At 51.8% G+C, this 14,981-nt stretch overlaps 1 protein-coding gene across 3 annotated transcripts in view; it reads right to left on the bottom strand.

The window, feature by feature from the left end:
* Positions 1 to 14,981, bottom strand: part of bcas3 (BCAS3 microtubule associated cell migration factor) — a 273,081-nt gene that overhangs the window by 218,805 nt on the left and 39,295 nt on the right. For all 3 annotated transcript variants that reach the window (XM_062552310.1, XM_062552309.1, XM_062552311.1), the window contains exons 10-13: positions 13,911 to 13,987; positions 12,632 to 12,715; positions 9,359 to 9,529; positions 5,345 to 5,438 (exon numbers count right to left, since the gene is read on the bottom strand). In XM_062552310.1, the coding sequence (XP_062408294.1) occupies positions 5,345 to 5,438; positions 9,359 to 9,529; positions 12,632 to 12,715; positions 13,911 to 13,987 (426 nt within the window). The remainder of the gene's footprint in view (positions 1 to 5,344; positions 5,439 to 9,358; positions 9,530 to 12,631; positions 12,716 to 13,910; positions 13,988 to 14,981) is intronic.

The following is a 14,981-nucleotide window of genomic DNA, read 5'->3' as shown; positions in this document are numbered from 1 at the left end:
CTCCACCGTAGCATTCACGCGGTCCGCTGTTTTTTCTCCCCAGGCTGGCCAGCCCCGCTCACGCCTGTGAAAAACACCGAGATCTGACACGGCCATAAAAAAGGACACTCATCTACTTGGGCGCTACACTGCTATTTCGGCACCGCGCGGCTTTCGGCGCGCTACTTATGTGTCAGGCACCGGCTGATTACGATGCTTTATGGCCTGTGTTTTCTCACCATAGCTGTTAGGTAGGCCGTGGCGGACAAATTGCACGGGGGCTTGCAAAGCCAGAGATTGACTCGCGACTGGAAAGGGCTTGAAGGCATGGCCCTCGAGGCCAGGCTCAGTCAAGTCAGCCTTCCTCTTTAAGAACGAGGAAGTGAAAGGGGGTGGGGGGGGGGGGGTGGAGGGGGGGGGGGTTGGAGGAAGGAGGGGTTAAAAAAAAAAAAACCTTGCCAGAGTGAGCTACACCAGACTGATCTGCCACGCAGGAGCGCAGATTCCTTGATGCTTATCAGTCGCGTGATTGCGAGGAATTACACAGAGCCTCCGAGATGGTGAGGTCTGCTCACAACACAAACACATGCACGCACGCACACACACATATATACACACACACACTCAGACACACACACACAAACACAGACACCAGTCCTTCCTCCCATCCATAATCACACCAATCATGCCACATACTGCCCTAAACCATTCGCCACACCGCACGCTGAAAACCCAGTAACCTCCCTCACCACCTCCTTATGCTGATAGCCTCCGATTTTACATTCACAAAGTCATGCTTCTGGCCTGAGCAAGTGAGGAGCAAGAGGAGGAGGAGAAAGAAGAGGAGGAGGAAGAGGAGGTGGAGGAGGGAGGGCGAGAGGAAAGCGGCGAACAAGAAACGAGCGGCTCGCGGCCGCCCGAAGTGGAGGCTTCACAACTGTGCCGAGCTGAGTCCTCTCATTACGCGCCTATGAATAGATCCCAAAAACACTGCAGCGTGTGTGCCAGCGCCCCGACTGACCACCATCTTCTGCCCTCGGCCTTCTGTTGTCCTTCCAACACATACACACACACACACACACGCACACACACACACGCACACACACACACACACACACACACACGCACGCACACACACATGCACACGCACACACACAGATGCATAAAGGCTGGATTTCTTACATAACCTTTCTCAGAGGAGCCTGAGCCTTTCCAGTCACTGTCAAGTCTCTGCATTGTTTCAAAAGCTGGTCTTTTTCCTTCTTTTCTCTTTTTTTCTCTCTCTCTCTCTCTCTCTCTCCCTCTCTCTCCCACTCTCTCTCTCTCTGAAGGTCTGCCCAGTCCAGAAGGAGTGTGGTTGGCCATAAATGAGCCAGACCCTTTCCACCGCGGCTCCATGCATACGCAGCCTGGTCCAAGCCCGCCACTGTGAACGGCACCAAGGATTTCCAGCTAATTAAAATCAAACCCTTCCTCTCACACATACTGCACAGCGAGTGGCTCCAGCCCTGCCACTTTCCTCCCTCGCTCCCTCGCTCCTTCCCTCCCTCCCTTCCTCCTCCTCCCTTCTTCTCTCATCATGTGCCATGACGGCGTCGGCTTCCTGACTAACGTGGGGGACGTGTGTGGACCATTCTTAGCCGTCGCTGACTTTAGATAGTCCTTCTAAGTCCTTCTATAGTCCTTCGCAGTTCGGAGGACTCAAAGTCTCACGTCGACACCCCCCCCCCACCCCATCCCCATCCCGAGCTCTTCATTTCCAGTCGCACGAAAATGTCATAACTCAAAACAATTATTACAGTGGTTTAGATTTATAACTGCCTAACTGCGGTGAAAACAGGCTCGTTCATAATTCCTGACTAGAGCCAACAGGTGGGAGGTTGGCCCTTTGAAGTCTGCATGATCTGCCGGTTATCTGAGGCCAACTGACCCAGGAGCTCCTACCACAGGCCTGCATAACACTTGACGACAGGCTATGGCGCAGTGGTGCCTGTATGTATAGACCAACGGGCTTTTTAAGTTGAGCCAGGAGGAACACTGCTTACATTATACTACATGGGACAAACCCAAAAAACACTATAGATGTCGTGAACTTCAGCTGTATGTTGTGCCCTTTAGTTTGGCGTCTTGGGGAAAAAAAATCGAAAACTTTTTTTCCTTTCATTTTTTCTTTAAAGAAAGCTAAAAATGACAGGCCTAAAATCAAGTGCCTGTCTGCAAACGGAGGTACGTTTTGTAGTGGGATGGTTTAGGCGCGCAGTTGCTTCATACTGGTGTGATTGAAGGTTGCGTGTTTGTGTAGCCCAATGTGCTTTTTTCTTTTTTTCTTTCTCTCTCTCTCTCCCTCTCCCTCTCTCTCTCTCTCTCCCTCTCTCTCTCACTTTGCTGAGGCGCGCTCATAAAGATGAAAGCGCTTCATGGTTGACAGTCTCTGTGTGGTTGACCAGAGCGGTGGGACGCTGGGCTTTATCTCCCAGTCAGCGCCGCTCGGCTCCGCTCTGCTCTGGCGAGAGAGGGCCAAAGGTTGCCCCGCTGGCGCACCAGGGTGGAAAAGGTGAGCCAACAGCGCCCCCTGGGGACGGCCTTACGGCATGTGTGAAGCTCAGGTCAAAAGGGCCAATTCACCTCGAGCAACAGCTTGATTCTTCTGGTGAGGCCACTACCTTGAAACTGCTCTGAGTGAAACCGAGCGCTTAGGCACACATACAAGTACGTGTTTACGCCATAGATAAGCGCAAAACAAGAGGTGAAGCAGAGGCTGGTACATGTGTTCCCTTCAAAACGCTCAACCAAACAACTTACTCTGATCCACATGAAATATTAAATCCCTTGACATGTGCCAAGCATCTCAATCAGGCTGAATGAAAAGCCATTCCTCCTTCATTTGTGCGCACATTCTGGTGTTTATAAAGGCCCAGACTGGATTCTTAATGGCTAATCCATAATCGCATTAGGGGCCAGTTTCAGATAAAGCTCCTCAAAAGCACGAGTCAACTGTTTGGTGAATCCCTTTTCTCGTATTAAAAAAGCCTGGAAATATCTTTCAGTCATTTTTTTTTTTCTCATCCATTGTGGATGGACGATTCTGCCAAGGTCTTCAGCTTTTATAAACTCTCCTTCAGAAAAAATAACACAAGATCCGCCTGATGTCTCCCAGGGACATAGCGCTTGCCTCTGGTTAACCTTTGATAGAAAGACGGAGAAACCAAAAGAGGTTTGCAAGAAAAGAGCATGCTTGTGTCTTGGAGCTCGCATCAGTGTTTCTGTAGAGCCACTGACAGACACCAATGGCTTTTTCTCTCCTTCCACTGCACTGTGTCTACTCAAAGCTGCAGCTTCTCAGCGGTGCAAGTAACCCTCTGCCTTTCCACGCGTACAGGTATGGAAAAGTACTGTTAATATTAATAATAGTGGTCTTATACAACAATGCATGCAAGGCACTGGGGATTGAGCCACTAGACTACAGCACCGTTGTAGCCTCTTTTCCGATACAGGAGAAGGCATTCAGCGTGTGGACAGAGCTTGAGCCGGTTCATAGAGAATGAGAAAACCAGTGGAGAGGGAAGCGTACAGTTAGGGTCTCCCACTGGGGGAGAAACGCTGACGGTTCTCTGCTGAGGTGCAGAGTGTGTTACTTAGTAGGGGCAGGTAGTGAGAGGGTCCTTTGGGTGCTGCGGTCTCAGGCAGCTTTCAGCGGGCGCTTTATTAGCGCCGCCCCGGCAGAGACACCGACTCAGGCGCGCCACACAGACACCTCATTGTCGAGGGGAGTCCGTTTCCGGAAAGACCGCTCGAACGGAAGGCTCCCGGAAAAAAAAAAAAAAAAAAATGAGCGGAGGGGAAAAAAAATGTTTCTGAATTAATCGTAGCTGTTGAGAGGGGAAGAGAGGGGCAAGGAGGAAGGTCAAGAAGCTTCCTTTTTGGTGGACCCCCCACCACCACCACCCCCACTCTCCCTCCCCTGCCCCCAGCCAGCAGCTTTGAGCTGAATGAGCGAGCGAGCAGCCAGCGACTCCTTAAGAGATGCTTTTCACAGCAGACCGGAGAACGGCAGAGTCGCTTTACACTGTGTTGGAACAGAGCGAAGCGTGTTGTGACACGGGTGACTGAACGCCCGATGAGTTATGGAGCAGCCGCCTCCCCGTCCCGCTCCGCTCCGCGCCGCGTTCGCCGGCGGCCCTTCAGGGCCTTCAATCCGAGAGGAGGCCTCTCCTGGACTTTGAGGAGCGTAACCGAGCTCCGGTGTGTCCTCGGGGAGCTTGCGGGTGTCATTCCTGGCCATTAGCTCAGCTCAAGCTCATGTGTGTGTGTGTGTGTGTGTGTGTGGAGAGGTGGGGGGCCTCAAGGGCCCGTCCATTCTTACAGGAGAAGGACAGGGATCAATGAGCGCCGAAACACAAGAACTTTACGCGCCGAGTGTGAGTGTCTGTGTGCGTGTGTGTGCGTGTGTGTGCATGTGTGTGCGTGTGTGTGCGTGCATGTGTGCATGTGTGTGCGTGGTTCACTGTGTGAAGGGGTGGTTACTGTTACGGCTACAGCTTGCAAATCTCTGACATTCGCTTTTCATGCACAAAGCAACTTTGAGAGACATTAGGAATATTGAACTGTAACCTGCTTTTCAAAAATGGTATTGCAAATCAAAATGCATTTGCATTATCTGTCAAATAATACATTAATTAATTAGATGAGATATTTGTATCTGTGTGAGTGAGTGTGTGTGTGAGTGTGTGTATATATATATATATATGTCACTGTGTGTTCTCCTCAGTCATCATATCATCTGTCATCCGCATCACCTCTGCTCCTGCCCCCAGGCCCAAGTTCACCTGCAGTTGGACCACACAATGGCCGTCACTCAGACGCTTTCTCAAGCCACTCTTTGGTGGCAAAGACTACAAAGGGACGTGCGGCAGATTTCTCATGCTCTCTCTATGGCAAAAACCCACTCGCCTACACCACCCCCCCCATAACGTAATATTAGCAGACATGACAGAAGTGTCTGGAGGATGGGGGGGAAATGGGGTGAGTTAGAGGCCAAGAGAGGGGGAGAGAGGGAGAGAGCGAGGGAGAGAGAGGGAGAGAGAGGGAGAGAGTGAGGGAGACGGGGGAAGACCGCACGGAAGTGAGACGTGACTTCACACTCCAAGAACATGCCACCGCGGCCTCTTGGTCTCGCTTTGGTTTCCTCCGCCGTAACCCCTCCAGAGTTTCCATAACACGGTCCAGAAAAATAAATAAATAACATAAACGCGGACGGGTCGCATTTGAGGCCTGAAAGGAAACACTGGGCTGTTTATGCAAGTTAGGTGTGCGCTTGCTTTGTGCTTTGGTGAGTTTCAGTGAGGCATTGCAGGTGTTCGCTTACCGCTCGGGTTGAACGCCATGCAGGATATGGGTTTATCATGGGCTGGGAAGTGGGCCACGATTCCCTCGCCATCCGAGTCGTCACTCACCAGGACCTGAGACGCACACGCATACACACACACACACACACACACACACACACACACACACACACACACACACACACACACACACACACACACACACACACACACACACACACACACACACACACACACACACACACACACACACACACACACACACACACACACACAAATAAAGTCAGTACGGCAGCACAGTTTTTTTCCCAGAGTAACTTAAATGCATCCTGACTTCTTGTTTGCCTTTTCTTCCTCTATTTTAGACCTGGCACCACACATACAGATGCAATTTAATCCTCACAGTTACAAGCAATGTGTTTTTCTAAGGAAAAAATATGGCCTGGCGTCTCTGATTTAAACAAAGAGTCTGTTCCAGGCTGAGCTCCACGACTCTGACCAACATGGACATTGAGCTCTTTCACAGCTCGCTCTCATTCTCATCCCCGCCGACCCTCCCCTGACCAACATCCATCCCGCTCAAACACCCTCCGTGGACAGCAGCCAACGACCGTCTCCGCCTGGTCTGCCTGCTGCGCCTTTGGAGGTGCTGGCAAATCAATGGCTTACCAAATAAATGAATAAATAAAGAAATAAAGAAATATGTTGAGGGCGAGATTTGCCAACAGGATGCTCAAAACCTCTCAACACAGCCGCATCCTCTCCCTAATTGCCTCTCTCTGGTGTGTAAAGCGAGCGGATCCAGCGCTGCCCTGCCATACGCGCCCAGCAGAACACACAGACCTCCGGAGAGAGACAGAGAGAGAGAGAGAGAGAGAGAGAGAGAGACAGAGAGAGAGAGAGAGCGAGAGAGAGAGAGGGAGAGACATGGTGTTTGTGTCAAACAGCAGACAGCTCTGGTGCCTGGTAACCGCCCAGGGCCTGGACAGCGTGGCTCCGGGCGGCAGAACAAGGGCGGAGGGGCGGAGGAGCGGAGGAGCGAGGGGCCTCGTCCAACACAGCCAGGCGGGCGGGCGGGCGGGCGGGCAGGCAGGGCAGGGGAAACCCAACACTGTCAGTGGTGCTTTTGGATGTCCTGGCCAGATGAATGGCTCTGGGTTGAAAAAGAGCAGCAATATGGATCTGTAACTCATCCCTTTATGTGCTGCTGCTGCTGCTGCTGCAGGAAGCAACTCAAGAGAGAGAGGGAAGAGATAGAGGGAGAGAGAGAAGGAATGAGCAAGAGAGAGAAAGAAAGAGAGAAAGCAAGAAAGAGAGAGAGAGAAGAGAGAGAGGAGAGCGGACGGGCTTTGAGGGAGGATTCTCTGGTCAGTGGCCCTATGTTAAGTTTTGGTCATGAAAGAGATTGTAACTAAGGCCAGACATCAGGCTTGCGGGGCGAACAGTGATAAATCTACAGGAGTGTTGCATTAAGGACCAAACTGCTTTTAATAGGATCCAGTCCAAACAAAAAACAGCCTCGCGCTCAAACTGAGACATTTGCTCCAGCACTCCCCCCCTTTTTCAGAAAAAAAAGAAAAGAGAGAAAAAAAAATGCCCTGGTGACACAAACCAGATCCCTTTTATTAAGGCTAAACACAGACAATGTTGTTCTGTAAGGGAATCCTGTACTGGGCTTTGAAAGCGAATTAGAGGATGCAGGCTGTGTGTGTGTGTAGTGTGTGTGTGTGTGTGTGTGTGTGTGTGTGTGTGTGTGTGTGTGTGTGTGTGTGTCTGTGTGTGTGTGTGTGTGTGTGTGTGTGTGTGTGTGTGTGTGTGTGTGTGTGTGTGTCTATGTGTGTGTGTGTGTGTGTGTATGTGTGTGTGTGTGTGTGTGTGTGTGTGTGTGTGTGTGTGTGTGTGTGTGTGTGTTTGTGTCTGCGTGTGTTTGTGTGAGACCTCTGAAAAGTAAGCCTATTACACAGGGAAGCTGAGGGATGGTGGGAAGCTGTGTGTATGGGGGGGAGGGGGGTCTCTGTGACGGCCCCACCATGGGAAGAAGTGAGGTGGCCTGTTTCTGTGGCAAAGGCAGGCCTCGTCAGCGGGCCTGTGCCAAAACAGCGGGGCTAAGTAAACAGAACTCAGGGGAGGGAGGGAGGGGGCCCAGGCTGGCACAGCAGGACCACCAGTCACCATGTAGCCCCTCCACCCACAAGCCTCGCCAGCCCCCTGCTCCTCCCTCCTCACCCCTCCACCCCAAACCCACCCCTGGGTCCCCCAGCTGCTGTGCCCCTCACAGGGGTCGGGGGGAAGAGGCCCCTGCGTGACGGAGAGCAGAGCAGCCCCGCTGGCCGGAGGCTTGGGAGACACAATGGCTTTCCACAGCAGCGCGAACACTGGTGGCACACAGGCCTCTGGCACGCCAGCGCGGCCCCGACACGATGCAGGCCTTGAGCCTGGCAGGACCACCAGGGCGAGAGAGGGGGTGGCGGAGGCTGGTGGAGGGAGGGAGGCAGGGCGCTGCGGACCACGGCCAGTGCCCGGCGGCCTTGGCGTCTTGTGAGGTTTTCGCACCGCGGCAGAGCCTTCCTGAGAAAAACGTTTTCCACCGTCAAGCCGCTGGAAGCCGGCGAAAAAGGAACGAAAGAAAGAGCGAAAAGAAGAAGAAGAAGAAGAAGGATAAGTAGAAGAGGAGGAGGAGGGAAAAAAAACGTGTCGAGCGCGGTGAATGGCCGTTAAGGAACTGGCGTGCGTAAGCAGAATGAATCACACCTCTGTCGGGCCGCGCGGTGTGGGGTCGGCCTGCCGCTGGCTCTCCAGAGGGACACGGACGCCCACAGAAACCAGCCCATCTGTTTGCTTAGGTCAGACCCAGACAGACGACCGAGAGAGAGAGACAGAGAGAGAGAGAGAGAGAGAGAGAGAGAGAGAGAGAAAGGGAGAGAGAGACAGAGAGAAAGAGAGAGAGAGTGAGTAAAAGATAGAAAAGAAAAAACAAACATCGAATCTGGTCTAAGTTAACCTTTTACTAAGCTTAATAAAAAATAAAGATCCTTGAACGGCAAACATTCAAACGAGGCAGTAAACCTGACACTCCATTACCCAGATCCTGTGTGAGGGGACGGACACCTGGTAGCAGTTTCTGGTTACCCGCAGAACAACACTATTACGGCACAGTGTCTCTCTGTCTGTCTCGCTCTCTTTCTCTGCCGCTCGTCCCGGAGATCCTCCTCAGATCTCGTCGTCGCGTCAGACAAATAGCCGGCGGGGCTCTCACCTCTACTGACCTGGCTCACCTCTCAGGCTGCACTCATGGCCCGCTCCGTCATGCTCACACACACACACACACACACACACTCGCTCACACACACACGCTCACACACACACGCTCACACTCACACATGCACACCCCCCCCGACATCTCCCTTTCCGACGCCTCACTGTTTGCAATGGACGCTCTCCACTTTCAGGATGCAATTAAATATTATAGCCGGCTTTAAATCACCATGTCAGACAACATCCTCGTTCGGGAAAAAGGGGCAAAATTTCCATTTACAGACCGAAATGATCACAGAATTCCAATTTTCCAACAGTGTTAATTATCTATGTCAGGTCTCCAACACTGGCCACAGCTAAACCGTATCCAAACACAACGACGACACTGAAAATCTGATACTGGAATTATAAAAAGGCCCGCAGCAGAATTGCACACCATTTAAAAAGGTGCAGTCTGCCATTCGAAACGTTTATGGTCTAATTCAGCAAATTGCTCCACACAATCCTCTAGACGTCCAGTCAGTGTGTGCGCTCAGAAAAGAAGACCGGTCGTCCATACACAGACCGACTAGACTTGCTCAGACGGAATGAAACACTGTTCCGCCATTGCAGCCACTCAGCACTTTGGTTCAGGTGCACAGGCGGGACGAATGCCATTCGATTGGCTGCAGAGCTCGGATGACAACCTTTCTGCCAGAGCTGCGTACTGTCACTTGAGGTAAAACTGCCAGCTGGCACGGACGTGAATGTGCGGATGTGGCGGGGGCGAGCGGTCATACCTGTCCCTCTCCGACGGTCTGCATGTCGATGATGGTGATGACGCCGGGCACGTGGGGGCTGCGCCGCGTGGCGCTGTGGGGCGAGCCCTCCTCGTCAGGGGCGCCCGAGGGCAGCGTGCCCGCCAGCTGGGTCACCACCTTCCCCACCATGGTCAGACCTGTCTTCAGAGTCTAGAGGAGGGGCAGAGGGAGCTGCGTTATAAATACAATATTCATGTCATACAGTCATACGCATTTCAACAATATTTAAGGCTACCAGCACGGAATGTTGGGGTGTACAGACAGAGAAAATGGAAGAGCAAAGGGATGAAAACACTACAGCATTTTCACATTACAGACATGAAACTACAGGACTACAAAACCTTCTTCTGCTTTGATGAATCATGACTATCTGATACTCTTGCAATCAAATTGGCAAAAAGGGGCATCAGCTGTACACAAGACAACAGAGAGATCGAACCCTGATCTGATCAGCTTGTCCTATACCAGGTAAGGGCCTCATCTCTAGCACAGCTAGTCCTACACCAGGTAAGGGCCTCATCTCTAGCACAGCTAGTCCTATAACAGGTAAGGGCCACATTAATATCAGCTTATCCTACACCAGGTAAGGGCCTCATCACTATCAGCTTATCCTACACCAGGTAAGGGCCACATTAATATCAGCTTGTCCTACACCAGGTAAGGGCCACATTAATATCAGCTTGTCCTACACCAGGTAAGGGCCTCATCACTATCAGCTTGTCCTATACCAGGTAAGGGCCACATTAATATCAGCTTGTCCTATACCAGGTAAGGGCCTCATCACTATCAGCTTGTCCTATACCAGGTAAGGGCCAAATCACTATCAGCTTGTCCTATACCAGGTAAGGGCCAAATCACTATCAGCTTGTCCTATACCAGGTAAGGGCCTCATCTCTAGCACAGCTTGTCCTATACCAGGTAAGGGCCACATTAATATCATCAGCTTGTCCTATACCAGGTAAGGGCCACATTAATATCATCAGCTTGTCCTATACCAGGTAAGGGCCACATTAATATCATCAGCTTGTCCTATACCAGGTAAGGGCCACATTAATATCATCAGCTTGTCCTACACCAGGTAAGGGCCTCATCTCTAGCACAGCTTGTCCTATACCAGGTAAGGGCCTCATTACTAGCACAATCACTTTCCCTTTCTCCTGCTCTCTCTTTCTCTCTCTCAATCTCCTTCTTTCTCACTCCCTTTCTCTGGTTGCTGAGAGCAGGGAGTAGCGCTGACGGGTCAGGGCAGAAGTCTCACACACACACACACACACACACACACACACACACAGGCCAATGTACACGGATCAATGGGCACTGTTTGGATTAGCGCTAAAAACTCCAACTGCAGTGATTAGAAAACACATTAGTGCTGATCAATTAGGACCCAAACGCTTCTCTTAATAATTGATGGGGACCAGGGGTAATTTACACACACACACACACACACACACACACACACACACACACACACACACAAGGAGTCAGTTAGTGGGGCTTGTCTTGGTGGGGGGGAGAGAGCGTTCCAGAGGGCCCAACAAACACAGGCGCCATGCTGTATCGACGCCGCTGCCTGGCCTGAATGCCTGATTAAGCTCTCCAGGGTCTGTGTAGAGACACACCACACACAAGCACACACACACACACACACACACACACACATACCCAAAACATACAGGCAGACAGGCAGGCACACACAAACAGAGAGACACTTCACACAGCGGGCAGAGAGAGAGAGAGTGCAAAGAGACAGAGAGCAGCTCACTCCATTAAGTGAAGACAAGGAGGAGACCCCACTTAAGCTGTGCTATCCATTTACTGCAGGCAGCCAGGCAGGCAGGCAGGCAGGCAGGCAAAGGAGGGGAGAAGAAAGAAGAAAGAAGAGAGGAAAGAGGCTGAGGTGTGTACGCCCCCCACCACCACCCACCACCATCAACACACACCGGCCCGATGGCTCCCACAGACACAGCAACACAATAGCACCACCAATTCACTCAGCCCAGTGGCATCCATCTCTCTCTCCTTCTCTATCTCCCATTCCCACTCCATCCATCTATCTATCTACCCCCCTCCTTCTCTCTCTCTCTCTCTCTCTCTCTCTCTCTCTCTCTCTCTCTCTCTCTCTCTCTCTCTCTCTCTCTCTCTCTCTCTCTCTCTCTCTCTCTCTCTCTCTCTCTCTCTCTCTCTCTCTCTCTCTCTCTCTCTCTCTCTCTCTCTCTCTCTCTCTCTCTGTCCCCTAATTCTATCCTGCTGTCTGTCTCTTCATCTTCCTTTCTCTGCGCAAAACGTGTGTTCAGGCAAGAATTCAATTTTTAAAGAGCAAGAGCACCCACGCCCCCCTCCCCCCGCCTCCCCAAAACTCTTTTGTCATTATTGGGTTACACTGAGGATGCAGCCGGGAGATGCCCCCCACCCCACCCCGCCCTCCAACACATCCCCAACTACCCCTCCTGCCCCCCTTCCCCTTGTTGCCCCAGACAACAGTCCTCTCAGCCACTCTCAAGCAGGGGCCGACGTGTCATGGCCCGGGCAATATTGTTATAAATTACGGCGCTGGCTGCAGACGAGCCGTCTGCGTATCGGGACTTTTTAACCTCATTTCCCCCTCTCCCTCCCTCCCTCCCTCCCTCTCTCACTCCCTCCTCCTCCTCCTCCTCCTCCGCTAACCTTTGCCGAGTTTCTTTTGATGTATACCACCATTAAGGCTAATGGGCCTTCTCTCACGTAAGCCGTTAGAGCTCATTAGGAAGCGATAGGGCAGCGGGGGGATACAGATGTGGGGCGTAATAAATCAATGAAGCCACCTCGGGGAGCGGAGCGGAGCGGAGAGAGAGAGGAGAGAAAGAGGAGAGGAGACTGGAACCATATGAGAGACAGTGTGTTGGAGAAGACTGCCTGACAAAATAAATTCTCGCATGGAGGGGGAGGGTGGGGGTGGGGGTTAAATGCCCAGGAGAGAGATGCTCCTGAGGCTCTTGGATCAGCCATTGCGCTCTCTGAAAGCATTTAGAAGGAGGAGGAGGAGGAGGGGGGGGGGGGCGGGGGGGGTGAGTCTGCTGGAGAGATGTAACGTTACTGTACATGCACAGATGACCTCATCTCGCAAAAGGCAAGGCGCGGGAAATGGACCAGGAAAAAAAGAGGAAGTGGAAAGTTCTGCCGTGGTGTTGGCTGCCTGCAGCTCGCTAACTTGAGCGTGTGTGAGTGTATGTGTGTGTGTGTGTGTGTGTGTGTGTGTGTGTGTGTACTTACTTTAGCGGCGCTGATGACGGTAGCAGTGTAGGACTGGGCATTGTCTCCACAGGCTCCCCCACGTGACTGATGACACCGGATCAACTGCGCACGCAAGGGAACACAGACAGATGACCTCAGTCTCATTATCCTCCCACACCATCCACTTCACCACCCCCCCCCCCCCCCCCCCAACACACACTCACTCAAGTCATTAGGCTAGTGTTAGGCTCCCTTTCAGGTGTGTACACAGAGAGTTGCTATAGCACCACAGGCGTTAAGCCCAATGGACTTTCTAGTCCACTTGGAGTCCGACATCCCACATCCCATGCATGCAACCTGTGTGTAACGTCGTCTTTACATCACTGCAGCCCAACTGTAGGTACCTCACATACCTGTGAACATGCAAACTGCTAAGCCACGTTTATAGTACAGATGGCAAGTGTCACTCAAATAATGACATACAGTATAAGAGACAAAATATGTGTCTGCTAGTGTTCTCTGATTTGAGCAAGTCACAATTCCTTGTTATGCATGCTGCAGTGGTCATGGTTTGCTTCAGTGTTTACTTTCCTTTAGCGATGAGATGTAATATTAGAAAATGTAATCAGACATTAGCCAATGAGCGACACTTGTTGCCTTGTCAGTCTCACCGCTGGTTCTAGGCCTGTGTCCTAGCAACAGTCTGCACCAAGGCATCTGCCATACCTGGGGAGGTGGACTGAGGGGGTGGAAGAGATTTGGGGGGGGGGGGGTCTGAGTATGGTGGTCCTCCATGCCCCCCCCCCTCACTCCTCCCACTCTGGACTCCCAGTCCCTCAGCCGCCTCAAGCACCAGCAGTGTTCCGCCCAGCTCTACCCGGGAATATAGTCCGCCCTCAGAGGAGCCTGCTGGTCCCCCACCCCATCCTTAGCTCCGTCCAGATGCACGGTCCCATCTGTCCATTACCGCGCTGGAGTGGCCAGCCTCAATTAGAGCCCCACTGCTCCTCGTACCAGCCCCTCGCAAGGAGCCACTCCAGCGCGCTTTGTCCCCAAATTACATTCAGCAAATCCCGCCGTTATCTGCTATTTTAGTCGCTGGGAGTTGTGTTCGTTTTATTCGTTTTGAAGAGTCTGTCTATCGATGAACAAGAGAGCATGCTTTTGGGAGAGAGGAGTTATGGGGCTGCAATAAAAGTATACATTTTAAGGATTTATCAATTTATGAATCTCTGCGGACGTCCTGCAAATGGGAGAGTGGGCGGTGGGACGCATCTGGTCGGGCTCATAATGCACACGTTGCGTCTGATGTCCTTACCTTGTTCTCGGCATACGCCAGCCACCGGTCCCCAAGAGCTATCGGGTTCAGGTTAGGCCCAGGACAAGGGTAGCAGCCTGCAAAGACCAGAAAGGCATTACATTGTCTGAAACATAAATTAAATGTCTCCATTCATTTCCCTGTTATAACTGAGCGAATTAAACAGGGGGGGAAAAATGCATGAAATGATCTTGCCATTGCAAGAATGGCTTTCACAGTGCACACACTGATGTGTGTAAAGAGAAACTGTTTTGGACATTTGGAAACGGACTGGGTTAACGTGTTTGTCTCTAAAAACGGTCTCTGTGTAAGCCTGTGTTTAGGGAAACTTGAGTGGGGTGTTTTCTGAAAGGGATCGTGTGGGCTACGGGGAGTCCATGGCACCAACGCCAGGGCCTAAAAACACCCAAACACACTCGCACACGCAGGAGTCAAAGTGGCCACACAGATACTGTAAAGGGTAAACACTCCAAACAGTGCAACCTCCCACACTAAGCCCAATACATATACATAAATAGGCAAATGTGCTAGATGACAGGCTTCCATAAACAACTGAGATGCGTCCAGTCAAACATGCATCACACGCAAAACATACAGGCGCTCTCTCCCCCTCTCTCTCAAACACACACACACACACACACACACACACACGCACACCCGACATGTCGCATACACACACAGAAGTCATGTGAGTGCGGATCACGTAGGAGAAAAAGTGTGCTGACAGTAATTTAGAGCTCAGCGTGCAGATGAAATGCATGCAGACAGTAATTTAGTGTTCTGAGTCGGGGATCTGAAACCGGGCAAATAGGACTTGAGGTAAGCCACAAGTGCAGCAATGCAAAAAAAAAAGCCTTTTGTGCTTTTCCAAGGCGGAGGGAGCCAATGCAGTGAGATAACATGTGTTTAACACATCCTGTGTGGGGGGGCACGGGCTAGGACGGAGGGAGGGAGCGGGCAGGGGGGGGGAGGGGGGGGGGGCAGTGGGCCTGCATGTGCGTGTGTGACCTACAGAGTGTGTGCTTGTGTGTATGAGTGATAGAGAGTGTGTTAGAGAGAACAGGAGAGAGA

This window comes from Sardina pilchardus, chromosome 13 (genome assembly GCF_963854185.1).
Source record: "Sardina pilchardus chromosome 13, fSarPil1.1, whole genome shotgun sequence".
Lineage (NCBI taxonomy): Eukaryota > Metazoa > Chordata > Actinopteri > Clupeiformes > Clupeidae > Sardina > Sardina pilchardus.
The sequence above is the reverse complement of the archived record's forward strand: the minus strand, read 5'-3'. Positions and strand labels throughout refer to the sequence as shown.